The sequence below is a fragment of the Mastigoproctus giganteus genome, chromosome 3 (genome assembly GCF_048544385.1).
Source record: "Mastigoproctus giganteus isolate SK-2022 chromosome 3, ASM4854438v1, whole genome shotgun sequence".
In the NCBI taxonomy this organism is placed as follows: domain Eukaryota; kingdom Metazoa; phylum Arthropoda; class Arachnida; order Uropygi; family Thelyphonidae; genus Mastigoproctus; species Mastigoproctus giganteus.
Window position 1 is genome coordinate 60,832,430 of NC_143577.1, and position 15,384 is coordinate 60,847,813.

At 38.6% G+C, this 15,384-nt stretch overlaps 1 protein-coding gene across 2 annotated transcripts in view; it reads right to left on the reverse strand.

The window, feature by feature from the left end:
* Positions 1 to 15,384, reverse strand: part of LOC150088046 (glutamate receptor 1-like) — a 630,662-nt gene that overhangs the window by 92,136 nt on the left and 523,142 nt on the right. For both annotated transcript variants that reach the window (XM_090369308.1, XM_090369309.1), the window contains exon 10: positions 897 to 1,252. In XM_090369308.1, the coding sequence (XP_090225434.1) occupies positions 897 to 1,252 (356 nt within the window). The remainder of the gene's footprint in view (positions 1 to 896; positions 1,253 to 15,384) is intronic.

Genomic DNA, 15,384 nt, shown 5'->3' on the forward strand with positions numbered 1-15,384 from the left:
TGTTCACCGGCACACTCAAAATCATCTCCAATGGTAAAAGTGATCTTCTAATACACTAGTCCAACCCTCTTAAGCTCAGTCAGTATAGTAGAGCATAAAGCCAGCACTCGCATTCTGTGTGCCCTTGTTTCTTGTGAAGTCCAATGTCTGCAGTTTGAAAATAATCTCAAATATGTATCGTTTAATTAACTGATACGAAAATATCATTAAAGAGAAAGACTACGGATTAGAGTCAAAGTATGTGTAAAATTCGTTCTTAGTGAAAATACAAACTTTTGAATGCTTCTTGTATTTCCATACTGTGTACAAAAATCTAGTTGTCAACCATCGAATAAATCACTCAACCATAACTTTGGATTAATTCCTCAGACTGTTTTTCAATCGAGTACTTTGAAGGCGAAATTTTTTTTAATTATTGTGCCTGAAAGCCATATGATCGAATTATTTAAATATAAACACATTTTTTCTGCGTATTTATTTAGTAAAGCGAATGAATGATCTTTCATATCCACTCATTTTCCCTCTTTTAGCACCTTCTGTTGTGATATGGGATAAAAGCTACAAACATTTTTACATTTAGTCTTAAAACATTACCAAGGGGAAAAAATCAAAATATTTTGTTTTCCCCCATTTTATTAAAATTGTTTCTCGTGTAAGACTTCGTCTTCGTTGCTGACTAAAAAAAAAGTAAACGTATTAAAAGCAAACAGTCCTCATTATGAAATAAAAATATCAAATATAACAACGATTATAGTAGAAAAAGAATGTCTGTAAAATTTAATAAACGCTTTAAAAACATCTACTCGGTAACATAGTGTTCATATTAAATAGCAAAGACACTGTTTTCAGAAATGATTTTCGCGATAATTTTTTTATTTTTATTTTGTTCTTTTTACCTCGGACAAATGTCACATCCTTGCTGCATGAAGGCACCTAGAGAAAACCAAAGACTATTATACAAAGAAAAGTCGTTCGATGCCGAGGGACCCATAAAGTTTTCTTCATACTTCCATTCCTGCGGCGAAAATCGACTAACTAGAAATAACACCACGGAGACTCCAACATAGGCAAAAATTATGCACATCCAGATCTCCTCCGACAGCGGGTTCATGAAAGAAAACACTCCTGGCTTCTTCTTCATCGGTTTTTTAATCATTATGCTGATGCCGAGAGACATGAACGGCTTCGTAAAATCGATTACTCTCTCCCGGGCTGAGGTTATAGTTAACGGAGCAATGGCAATATCTGCTTCCTGAAAGCAATGAAAGCGGTGAATTAAAACAAATGTCCACGGACATTCGACTGTAACGAAAGAACAATTCTCGAAATACAAAGCATGTCAAAATTTCCATTATTATATCCTTTAATTTATTGCTTGTACATAAAAATATATTTAAAGAGGTTTCATTTCTGAAATTATCATTCATAGAGAATCGTGAAATCCATGAGGCACCATTTCTAAAATCACATATATATCAATATCATAAAGCACAGTCCATAACCATGTGTAGGATGTGGTTTTGATTGGTTTCATTTCATAGATAGATCGTGAAATTAATACCAGATTGCACGAAAGTTATTTTAAGGAAAAGGGAATAATAAAATATATTATATAACAATAATATTAACAATTAATTGCACTAAACAAGCACAGGAATTTTCTGATATAACAATAATTCAATAATTATGAACGTAGCCATTATCCACCAAACAAAAATTTATATTTGTATTTCACGATATTGTGAAATATTCCTTTCCAGTGTGGGAAACATGAGCTTGAACACTACAGTGCTCAGGATCAAAGAAAAAAATTGAATAAATAAATAAGCATGGGTGGAAAGGAAAAGAAAAATTAAAAAAAAAAAAAAAAAAAATATATATATATATATATCTTCACACTACGTGCTTCTTATAGTTACTTGGCATGCATAGGTTGGTATAATGAAGCAAGTAGCGGACAATATGTCACAATGGATGTAATCACTCCACCCTCACAACAAGTGCAAAAGGTCTTAAGTGCGAATCCCATCAAGGATACGATGAACTTTTATGGACTTTTTTTCAAATAAGTGGCTGAGTCAGTCGGCTCAGGCGAGGATTGCTGTTTTTTCTGCTGGAAACTTGGGTGAAACAGGCAAATTGATAAAAGAATACATATAATTATGCTATGGTCTCATAGTAGTAGTTGCTGTTGCGTTTAAAGATATGCATTAATGTTAATTCATGTTAGAGGTCTACCTTTTCCGTGATGAAGTCTAACACATTATATAATTTAGTACTATGATCAAGTACTATAATTTAGTACTATGATCAAGAAGTTGAAGTGCAGGAACTTGCCCATATCTGAGAATGTGTTGAATTTAAAGCAGTGTTCTTATTGTGCTTCAATGTATTCTACTTTTTAATGAGACCCTGTTGTCTCTCTTTGTTTATATTTAAAAAAAAAAGGAAAAAATTATCATTTTTCTCTATAAAAAAGCGCCCCCTGATGCTGATCCGAATGGGGTAAAAAGAAACACAAAATATTGTTCAATGAAGAAAAAAGTTCTTCAAACTTAAAATGAAAGTCACAAACCGGCAATCGAAAAACTTCTATTCTGAAAGGCAAAGCCTGGCTTAAAATTTTATGCAGTTAGATTTTTCTCATAAAAAATAAATGTCTTTTTTCGACACGAATGCTGAATATTTTGTCTTCTCGATCGTTATAGAGAAGCTCCGAATTGCATAAATAAGAATTTATGATATTGATATATCCTGGAAGTGAAGATATTATTCACACTTTGAAACAGATTTCATTTATTACAGTCTGACAAAAAGGAGCCTCTTTGACATTTAAACTGCCATATTTGCATTCGACCTGACTCTTCTGTTCGCTGCAGACCAACAGGAAACATTTAATATTCATGCGCAGGGAGTCCAAGAACGAAATACATTTCACTCATTTGAGAATGAATTAATAAGAAATTAAAGCAATACTTGCTCTTCATTCTTTTCAAGCGGAACTTGATTTTATCTTTTAACAAAGGGCGATTCAAATGAAATATTCGTAGCGAAAATTTAAAAGGGTAGAAACAATAAATAAACATCTAAAGGTCACTGAAATGCATCTCTCGGTAACTTAGGTAATTGTAATAATAGTAGATTAGTCCAGAAACAGTCTGTTTAATCGACAGTGCTTTACTATAATGTTGAAGCTTCCATATTTGGAAGAGTTTTTAATTTTTTTCAAAAGTTACGAAAATATAAATCTAATATTAGAAAAACATATTGAGATGAAATGATAATAATTAATCGCAATATTTACATTTACAAAGATTCACTCTGCTTGTGGCAAATCATTAGAATGTGCTAGCCAATAAAAAAAAAAAAAAAGGATAAATGGAAAAAAATCGTCATTTTATTTGTTTTGTTTCAATATATTATCTGTAATTTTAACTGAATTTACGTTATTTTTATTTTTGTCGAAATATTTACTGTCCGTCTACAATGATGAGTAAATCAAAACTGTTTTGATATAAAAATATTTATTACCTATAAAATTAATACTTTTTTAAATTATTATTTTTTTTAAAATTAATTTTCAAAAATTCTCTGACGAGGGTAAAGAAACTGTCCTAATCTACAGTCGGAATTTTTGTAAGTATAATTTGTTTTTCTAATACACAATGTTACACGTATATTAATGTGTTTATTTTAAGCTGCTATATAATAACCAGACTCTCCTTGCCTTGTAAATGCGGTTTGGAGTAGTAAAAACGGTTTCATGATTTCTAAACACGACTGTTATTCCTGTTTAAGGAAACAAGTAATGAATAAAATAAAATTATATAGACTTTATCATATATAGACTTCATTCGGGATGAACAAAACTCACTATAAACATATTAGAGCGACTCACTACAAAGGATGTTTCGCTTTAGTAGAATCAAGATGTTAAAGAATTCGCGTTCCATGAAAGGGGTGTATACTTTGTTACTATTCTAATTACCAAATTAAGAAACTTTAAACATGAGAAATAGATTAGTTTATTTTATAAATTTGAATCTAAATCACTGCATTTCTTATAAAAATCGTTGAAATTTTTAAATATATATGAAGTTTATAACATTGAGAAAAACATCATAATCAGAATCATTCCATTTTTGATGGCGATAACAGTGAAAAGCAATTTACTTTTTTTCGTAACAAAGTAAATTACTTTTATGTTGGAGTAAATGAAAAATCATTTGTCCATCGATCATCGAAAATACGGTACTGGTTTTTTCGCTTCTTTAAGCAGTGGTCTATGTTGTAGATTCCTTTAAAGAGAATTTTATATTTTAAACAACAATATAAAATCAAGTTTTCTAGTTTGATTAATTTTCCGAGATCGGCATTTAAACATTCCTTTCAGGAAATTAGACCAAAAGAGAAAAGTCATAGTTAACTAATAACTATGACATTTCATGCTGTAGCATATTTTATCTGAAAAGGCAATAGCATTGCATGCTGCTCATGGAATTGGCGACTACTGCTGTACCTTAAAAAGGTGCCAAAATCCATTTTCTTCATTTTACATTGCGAGGAGGTATTCCTATAAATCCCATGATATACTTAATTAGGTAAGAATTCAGGATTTAAAATATTCTCTCTCTGGAAGGGATTCGAACCTTTTCCACACAGTATGGAAACCATAAGGCATATATTAGATTTTTTCTCGAACCAGAGAAAAAAAATTTTTTTTTCGGTCTCAAAAAAATTAAATATAACATGGGTGTATCAATTCTGTTCATCTCTTGCGATATCAGCTGTTTTCGTGGGCCCACCTTTTTTAAATGAATTTGTATTATGAAGAACAATGATATATATATTTTTTAATTTTCTAAATTATCTCCAGGCATTCGGAAATTATTGTTAATATGCGTTCTGCATATATTAACAATCTTACCATAAGTATAAATATATTATATAAATAATAAAATACAATGAAAATAATAAATAATATTAGATTACTTACATAAATACAAGCTATATACGGCATTTAATTTTTTTATAATAAAATAAAATAGTAATAAATTTTAATAATAAAATAAAAATATTTTTATTTTATTATGGTCCTGAAAAACCTTTACACCATATGAATTCGACTTCTGACAATAGCGCTTATTTACCACATGATTTAAGACGAAATACACGCTCTACGACAGACATTAAAATAATCCCACTCTATTACGTAATATCTTGTAAATCCATTGTCAGAAACACCTTGATCCCTCTTAGCTCTTATTTTACACCCGAAAATAAATGACCAAGAAAGATTATAATCCCATTTGCTTTCTTAAGGGGGTCCATGTCTTCTGAGTTATTAAAGATCGTTTATTTTCAAGTTACTTAATCCACAAATGCATAAAGTCCAGGGATGCTATTTGTCACCAATGACAAGAAAAGCCTCTCTTATGAGAATTCACGGGGTAATATAAAGTAGGAAGAAAACATCCATTATGTTATGTGCACTACAACAGGTATCAATATGAAGACAAGATGTATTTATATGCAAATCAGTGACTATAATTATAAGAGTTAATAGCTGTTGCAGGTCATTCTGAAGCAATTGCAGTTATGGTTATGGAGAGAGAGAAAGAGAGGCGGATTTTGAGAATGTGGAACTTTATCAAGAAAATAAATATTACTTTTATATTCCGCAGAAAAGAAAACTGCAAATATCTTTACATCTATAATGGGAAACTCCTCATTCGCCTAGAACAGGATGATTTATTATCGATTCATAAGGTTAGCATCTTTGTAAGGGGCTCATTAAATGCATTCTTAAACCAGAATCACACTAGCATGGTATTCGATCAAAGGATGAGGGTGTAACATTTGATGCACGCTTTACTTTAAATCGTTTTCTTGGCAACAAACTATCAAATTCCAATACTCCTTGAGGATTATACTTTCTTCACTTTTCTCAGAAGGATCAATACACCGAACTCATGAATACAAAGAAAACTTTAAGAAAGAGTTTATGAATCTTGGATAATTTATTACAAACGATTTAAAAGAAGGGTTTAGGTGAAAGATCTAAGTATAAATCGTTGAGTTCACTGGTCAACGGATTCTGTATCCCTAAATAACTTCCAAATAATTTTTTAAGCAGTTCGGAAAAGGACCGAGTTTAAATCTCACCAAATGAAGAAATTCTATGGCCTTTTTACCCAACTTGGCTGAGTTATTCGATCTCAAGTGAAGGTTACATACCTTTCTCCCAGAAAGTCGTGCTTTTCATCCAGCAAACCAACAGGAAAAATACTGAACTTTTTCAAGCTAAGGATCTCTTATTTCATAACCATAAAAGTCAAATAAAATGATTGTTTATTATGTTGATTAAAATACACATGTCGCAATTAGCATTACTAAAACTGTTTTAAATTTCTTGATTAATTTCCAAGTAAATATTCAGCCAAGTAGTCTTGAACTTTGCGTGTTCGCATAAATTTCCCCGTTACAGACTACTGGTAATGTGTGCGATATTACATCGATGGAGCAAATCATTTTCTTCCACTCTATGAAATGAGCGTGTTGGAGAGTTTAAAACTTGACGCAGTGGCGAATAATTTGATTTTCGAAAGATGTTATCTACTTAAATTTATATTTTGAAGAGCGTCTGTTTTTTTCATTCGTTCGCCGGACAAAAACAGAAAGTCCGTAGTTGCAGCTTTAAAGTTTCCTGCTAAATAGATTAGCCTCTTATCCCATAATCTCAGCATAATTTGATTATTTCTCACTTCAGTCTTCCGAAGAAATGCCATCGTGTCTGGTTGTTTTGTTTTTTTTTTTTTTCTCTCATATATTATCTTCTATAACTTTAAGTTGCATGCATTGTCCGGGTATCTGCATGGGACACAGAAGAGGTAATTTCATTAAGCTAAGTTGTGGAACGGCTTTCTCTTATCGGATTTTAATATTTCAGACAACACCGGAATGATAAAAGGTCGGGAACTGTAGAAAACATCTAATGTTCATGATTGTCACGCATTCATTAAATTTATGCATGACCCATTAGTTATAGCAATGATACCGCACACGGCTTCCAGGAACATCGACAGCCATATCACCAATTGGACTGTGCAAAATGCGTGGATCACGTCCGATCATCGAACAGTCATCTACTGCATTGATAGTAACTTAACAAGAGCACCAGTAAGCAGATACATGCAGCACAGGTTTGCAACAGGCAAGTCAAAGTGGGATATATTCCGAGATCATCTACTCATCAAACATCAATACTTAGAGGAAACTGGCAGAACAAGGAAGTGGCAACAGGTGCGAAAATCCTGACCAGCTACAGCAAGAAATAACTCATATTATCACCAGTGCTGCTGAAGCAGCCATGAAGAGGAGAACCCCAACATCAGGGGAAACGCCCCGCTGGACCCCGGAGCTCCAGAGACTCCGAAACGAAGTAATGGAACTAAGACAACAATATAGACAACTCAGGAATCTATACACCGAAACCATAAAAAAAATAATAAGACATAAATAAAGGCTCGTCCAAACAACAGGAAAGAAAGACCCCTGGTGAGTGGTATACAAAATTACCACAACCAAACTACCCAGGGGAGAAGTGATAACTGCAACATGAACGCCACAGGAGACAAAACCACAACATGGGAGGAAGCAGTGACAAACATATTAAATGCCATAATATAAGACCTGCCTGAAATATTAACGGAGGACCAACAGACAATTTGCTAGCCAAACAAGGATTATACTTCACACGAAACAGATTCCCCTTTTACAAAATGGAAGAACAGCAAGAATAAGAAACAAAAAATGTCCAGGCCCGGATATAATAGAACCAGAGATGACCGAAAAAGCAATAGAAAACATCCCGGAACTGATGCTCCGATTATACGACTGCTTCCTAAGGACAGGCCGGTTCCCATCCAGATGGAAAACAGCTAATCTAAAACTAAAACCCAAGAACCCAATTAAAACCCGGTAACTACCAAATTCTTATAGACCAACAGTACTACTCTCAATCCTCAGCAAGCTTTACGAGAGACTACTCCACAAGAGGATTATACAGCATTAGCACACAGCAAATCTAAATATGCGCAGGCAGTACGGATTCACAAGAGGATCATCGACAGTCGATGCCATTCAGGGCCTGGTCGCAAAAGCTGCTCAATGCACCAAGAAGTACTATCTCGTGATTACCGTGGATTTTTCCGGGCCGTTCAACACCCTATGGTGGCCGAGCGTCCTGGCCAGGCGCCCAGGGCATCGAGAGCACCAATGAACCTATACAACAGCATCAAAGCCTACCTCAGTGACAGAACGGTAAAAGTAGTGGCATCCTTCCAAAGCTTAACGGTGCCTCCGTAGCCACGTGGGCAGGAGCAGCAGTGCGTAGCACATGCTTCATGTTTAGACCGGGGTTCGAGCCCATGACCACTAAAATACGGAGGATGCGCAAAGGTCAGGAAATGACCACCGCATATCCCCGGAGTAATATGGCCTTAGTTTCTAATGCTCCTAAAAACCAAACAACAACAACAACCAAAGCTTACCTAAACCGGTCCGAAGGGTCTGCCCTCAAGGTTCTGTCCTGGGACCGCTGCTGTGAAATATGGTCTTCGACGAGTTACTCACATTAGAGCTTTTGCAGATGACTTGGTTGATTTTTGCGCCAAGCTTTTGCGGATGGCTTGGTCCTGATGATTGCAGCGAACACAAGATCCAGACTGAAGGCACAGGCAAACCAAGCCCTCGAACTCTGCAGGACTGGGCCATGCTCCAAACCCTCAGGATCTCGCCAGAGAAGAGAGACTCGGTGTTACTCAAGGGCAACTTAAATCTAAAAAGACCTCCATAATCAAGATTGCAGGGAAAATAATAAAACTGTCAAACCACATCAAATACCCAGGAATCGTCTTTGATCGCAATCTATCCAACAAACCACGACTTCTGTATCTAAAAGAAAAACTTCGAAGAATTGTGGAGTTCGTGGCCAGAGTCACACGCAGTGATTGGGGACTAAACAGGAGGACCCTATCCCTCTATTACAAAACAATCTTTTATCCCAACTTTCACTTACGGGTCATCCATTTGGTATGTAAAAGCGAGTACTGCAGTAAACAGGAATACTGGAGATAATTCAAAGAAAATCCTGCTCACAATAACTAGGGCGTGTAGTAATGTTAGCACAAGTGCACTGCAGGTCCTGGCGGGGGTACTATCTCTGGATTCAGAGGTGACACGCTGCGGACTAATGTATCACCTAACCAAAGAGAAGCTAACCACGATAAATGGCTTAACCATCGACATCACTAACAACAGGAAGAGAAAAAAAAGAACGAATAATAGACCACTTGACACGGAACAGGTGGAACGAAACCAGCAATGGGGAGATAACACGCAAATTCATCCCGCATGTCACCAAACTATACCCAAAGGTCCCGGCTTGGCTATACCCGACATTGAACACAACCTTCCTCCTCACGAGCCATGGGCCGTTCAAAGAAAAGCTGCATGCACTGGGCATCACAGAGGATTCCGGCTGCCCATGCGGGGAACCAGAAACATGGCAGCATATTATGCACCAGTGTGAACTGTATGAGGATCTCAAAAGCCTAATAATCACTGAGCTACAATACATACCGAACAGTGAGGAACACCATCACAGCCCTCAGCTGCTATGCTCAAGAACTCTTCTCCAGAAGGAAGACTTTAAAAGCCATCTATCAAGACGAACCAAGCTGAAGAAGCTACAACCTAAAATGATAAATACCCATGGCAACCAAGGATAACAAGGCAAATAAACTTATAAAACACAGATAAGGCAACCAAGCATAACATGACAATGAAGTGCAGATAAATCCTCATAAGAATAATACACCGATCTGATAACCTGAATATGGAAAAACTGCACCGGACTTGACGGGACGGAGCTATACTCTGGGAACGATGCCACCAAGAAGCAAGACTAAACGGAACTCCACCGGACTTTACAAATGCAGCGATTCTGCAAAGGCAAAGTCGACATAAAACCTCACAATAATAACACACCGAACTGGTACGTAGACCACGCCAAAGACTAGACAGACCCACTGGATGGAGCTCAATCTCATCACTAACGCTGCCAAGAATCAGGATTAAATGGAACCCCAGCGGACTTGAAAAATGTAACGATGCTGCAAAGGCAAAGTTGAGATAAATCCTCACAAGAATATAACACCAAACTGGTAACTTGAGCATGGAAAAGACTGAATGGAGCTATACTACAAAAATGACGCCACTAAGAAGATTAAAACGAACCCCACCATACTTGACAAATATAGCGATGCTGCAAAGCAAAGTCAAAACCTCACAAGAACAACTGGTAACTTGACTAGTAACGGTAAACAAGACTAGACAGGCCCACTGGACGGAGATGTACTCCAACAATGACGCAGCAGAAAAGCAAAGGAAACTGCACCGGACTTGAAAAATGCAGCGATGCTGCAAAGGCGCCACATTGTGACCTGCACAGCGCACCTAGCGCTGTACCTTTTCTTTCAGACTCCTGGTGGGGGGGGGGGAGGAGCCATATTGCTGGCTCGTCCACCTAATCGCCCTCTTTCTCTCTGGTGGGGCATGGGCATGTCCGACTGAAACCTGGGGTCGCCTTCCCTATCGATCCCAAGCGTCTATCTTTCTCCCTCAGCCTTCAGTCTCCCTGTTCCCACTCTACCTGTATACAATCGAAAGCTCCCCAGTTTGAAACGTAAATACTTCTAAAATATGGCGCACTATAATCTCCGTTGTCAATTCGCCAATAAACAACAAAACAAAATAAACAAACTTCTAAAATATGTTACGCCCAATTTTCGGATTGTCAAACCGTGGCGCAAATCTCACGCAATCTAACGAAGAATATGTGTATGTACATATGTATGTATATGGACACTATATGTCAGAGGGTATCCGTTGACTTATATGATTGTTCAAGTGGACGGGGAGACCCACGAGCGGCTATTCTAGTCAGAAATCGTGATCTCACTGTCACCAAAATACCACATTACTGCCTTCCCTGGGCAGCCTGTGCTCATATCATCACCTCTTTTGGGGGAATTTTACGCAGTTTCTCTTTACTCTCGGCGGGGGGGGGAGGATATTCTCTTGATTATTAGATACTTACAAAACATCTCTCTGGAATTCCCAAATGCGAAAATCATCGTCGCCCCCGTAGTAAACTGCAGGTCGCCAGCGTGGTTCAGTGAAACTCAAGATAGACCAGGCACAAACAACGGACAAAGACTGGAAGAATATCTCTCAAACAGTTATTTCTCAATTCTCAACCAACCAAATAACCTACCGACCTTCTCTAATACAATGTGGGAAGCCAAAATTGATATCACCCTGGCCACAAGATCCGTTGTACGACACCTTTTATCCTGGACAGTTAGAGAAAGCTGGACTACTTCAGACCACTGTGTAATAACTTTAAAACCGCACCGATCAGTAAGCCGACAACCAATTATAAGGAAAACTCTACATAGATTTGCAATTGACAAGGCAAACTGGCAGCAATTTAAGGATTCACTTATCATGGCCGCCCACTCTCCCAGCACAGTTGGACTGGACCCGGACGGAAGTAGAGTATCTCAAGCAGCAGTACCGAACGGCAAGAAATGAATACACAGCTCTGATTAAACAAAGGAAGAAGCGCTCCTGGGAGCACCTAGTCTCCACAGTTGGAAAGTCTTCTCCATGGGGAATGGTCTACAGAGTGATCAAAAACAAACTCCCCAGGGGACAAGACATTCCAACCACCAAGACGCCACAGAACACGTATACAAAGACCACCGACCGACTTTTGGGGTTATCTTCACTATTGACCCCATATTTCTCTCTTTCACCCCCAGTCTTCAGCCTCCCTTCCCACTCTAGCTATCTTGCGACTAGCGTTTGACCCTTGTGAAAACTACACAAGCCCCACACTGAAAAAAGAAAAAGGAGAAAGCAATAGTGAAGAAATAGACCAAATCAAAGCTCAATTGTACAATATGTATAAAAAACGGGCAGAAAAATATAGAACTAAATTAAATGTGCGTTTCAGAGAGGCAGACAATGCCAGTGCTGCCTTCTTCGAAAGGCACAAGCTTGAAATGCAGGCAGGAAAGAACATAACGGGAATACTGGAGAGGGAACACAGACATACAATATATAAGAGAGGCATTTACAACACATTACAGGAGGGAATTTGCACAACCTGAAGACGAAGGACACGAATACACGTGGGATTGGCAACACACATATACAAAACCGGGTTGCACAAATAAGAAACGCAAAACTCGACAGAACAATGAAACAGTGCAAACTTAGGAAATCCCCCGGGCCGGATGGGATCAAAATGGAATTCTACAGGCGGTATTGGCTCTTTCTCAGACCGATACTGCTTGGGGTATTCAATTCCCTCCTTAATGGTGCAAAAGTCAACAGTAAATTCGTAGAGGCCACTACAGTCTTTATTCTGAAGGAAGGCAGAGACCCAGCAAGAATTGGTAGCTGGCGACCTATCTCCCTGCTAAATACAGACTACATGATTTTCGCCAAGCTCCTTAATAATAGAATTTTGGACTATATTAAGCGGATAATTAGCAGTACCCAATCCTATTCGGTATTGGTCGTAGTGTTTTAATGAACACGTGGCTCTCCAAAGACCTCCTTCAGCAAATCCAAAACCAGCAGCTCTACATATAAGATACTGGGTTCCTGGTCTCCTCCACGGGGCGTAAGTTGGGCAACGTTGGGCCCAACAGGGGTCCAGCGACTAAACGAACAACGAACACTAAACGATCGAAGATCCGCAAAAAATCTCTGTCATTTACAGCGTAATGTAACTCACCACAATGTAAACTACGCAGAGATGAGGAAAACTCCTGATGCCGCTTCATCCTAAACACACTTACACTTACTTACACGGCGCCCTCCCTCTGGATTGGGAAGTCCTTCGATGCGGACTCCTTTACCATCTCTCCAAAGGACAAACTGCTACTTGTCAGAACTTTACGATTGACCTCACAAATGACATCAAAACAGTCAATAAATAGAATTACCCTGAACTTTCAACAAACCTGGAAAACGCGCTGGGAAAATTCACCAAAGGGCGCAATCACCCGAAGATTCGTGCCAAACGTACACACTGTATATCCAATTTATCCGCACTGGCTGTCATCAGGCCTATTAACCACTTATTTGCTCAGTGGGCATGGTACCATCAGACAGAAACTAGGAGACTTTGGACTAAGCGATACATCCCATTTGTCCCTGTGGACAAACAGAAACGTGGGAGCACCTGATGCACCACTGTGATCTATATGACGACGTACGCTGCCGTCTAATTAAAAAAACCCAGTACACACTACTAAATCAGCAGGACCGTGTATTGGAAGAGGAACGTAGCTACAGGGCCTTAGCCAATTTTGCGCGAGACCTCTTCAGCAGAAGGACTTCCCCTATGCCGCAACCACGGCAACAACAAGCAACGTAACCACCGTTTCCTCATCAGACCTAGGGAGCATATTGCTCACATGGATTTAAGGCTCAACGAGCGGAACTGACCACACCCCCAGGAAAGCTAGAACCCCGAGGAGACAAACCCAAAGAGAAAACTCTCCTGAACTTGAATTTCACAGACCAGATAGCTGACAAAGATACTACCACATGGACACCTGGAAATGAGAACCACCCAGGACTCAGCGGCTCTCTAGAAGTTGCCTAAAAGCTGACCTGACATCATGAGACCAAAAGTGATCACCAGCACCGAACATAGAGATGCATCATTCCACCTGTAGTATAACACTGAAAGACATGTTTTAGTGACTGAACCTGCCGGGACATCACCACCTATGACTTGACAAACAGCAGACATACTGCTACAGAGCCTTATTGGCGATCTGAGCCAGCTCTCTTGCCAGGCTCACTCTTCCTCCCTTCCCTGGCGAGGAAGGACAAGAGGGTCTTCCCTTCTCCTCCCCCTCGCCACCCCTCTATTTAATAACAGGGCATGGCCCCTTCAATGCAAAGCTCGCTGGCTTCAGACTCACAGACAACCCAAATTGCACTTGTGGAGAAATAGAAGACTGGAACCATCTTATTTTTGACTGTCCCATATATGAAGACCTAAGATGTATTCTAATTGCAAAAGTGAGATATCTTCCAAGAGGACAAGAATTTCTCCTCCTTGAAACCGAAGAGGATTATAAAGCATTGTCACGATTCGCCCAGGACCACTTCGCGAGAAGAAGGGTACAAATTGCCATTCACTGAGAAAAAGAAGAAATGCCACTCAACCATGACAACGCAAAGACAAAACTAATCACCAACCAGCATTTCTCCTCTTTAAATGAAAGAAGATTAAAACCGAAAAACTTGATGATAGACTGCAAAAACAACCTCAACAACCTGAACTGCAAAGACAGGACTTGTCCCAGGAATGACCTACAATCCTAGAAGTTGACATCTTTTTAGAAGAAGTAGAACTCAAATAGAAGACCTACCATGGACTTGACCTCATTGCAGCTCTGCTGCCAGCGCAACAGGCTATACCTGTGCTCTCTTGCACGGTACTTTCTTTCCCCTTCCCTGGGGAGGGAAGGAGATGGTTTCACTGTCTCTTCCCCTCCTCGCCCTCCTTTTCCTCCTAGTGGGACATGGGCCTGCCCTACTGACCACAGGGGTCACCTCTATCGACCCCTTACTTCCTATTTCCTCCCCCCTAGCCTTCAGTCTCTTCCCTACTCTGTTCACTTTCACAGCGTAACCCCACATAGTCTAAATTTAAATCTTTGACCTGGGTCAATTTCCCTATTGGCTCCATATTTCTGGCTTTCCCCCACCTGTCTTCAGTCTCCCCCCTACTCTGCCTAAACACTAGCGGATGTCAAAATTAAAAAAAAAAAAAAAAAAAATTGTCAAAATTCCAAATGCATACGAAAACCCCTTTCAGTGACTACTTCCCAATACTATTAAATTATTTTATTTATTTATTTATTTTTTATTTTATTTTATTTATTTATTTTTATTTTTTTTATTTATTTATTTTTTTTTTTATTTATTTATATTTTTTTTTTATTTTTATTTTTATTTTTTTTTTAGGTCCTTGCCACTGAAATCTCAGGAAATTAGGTGGCAGGACCTGCCAGAGTGAAAACGTAAAATTACTGGGTACCTGGTCTGCCTCCACGAGGCATAGTGTGGACAACGTTGGACCCCAGCAGGGGTCTAGCGGCTAAATGGCTAGAAGAACAACGAAACACAACACTACACTTACAAAATCCATACACTTTTAAATCTCTGGCCTTCCCAGTGAACTGGTACACCTACAATGAAAGCAACGCGGAGATGGGGGAAACCCCT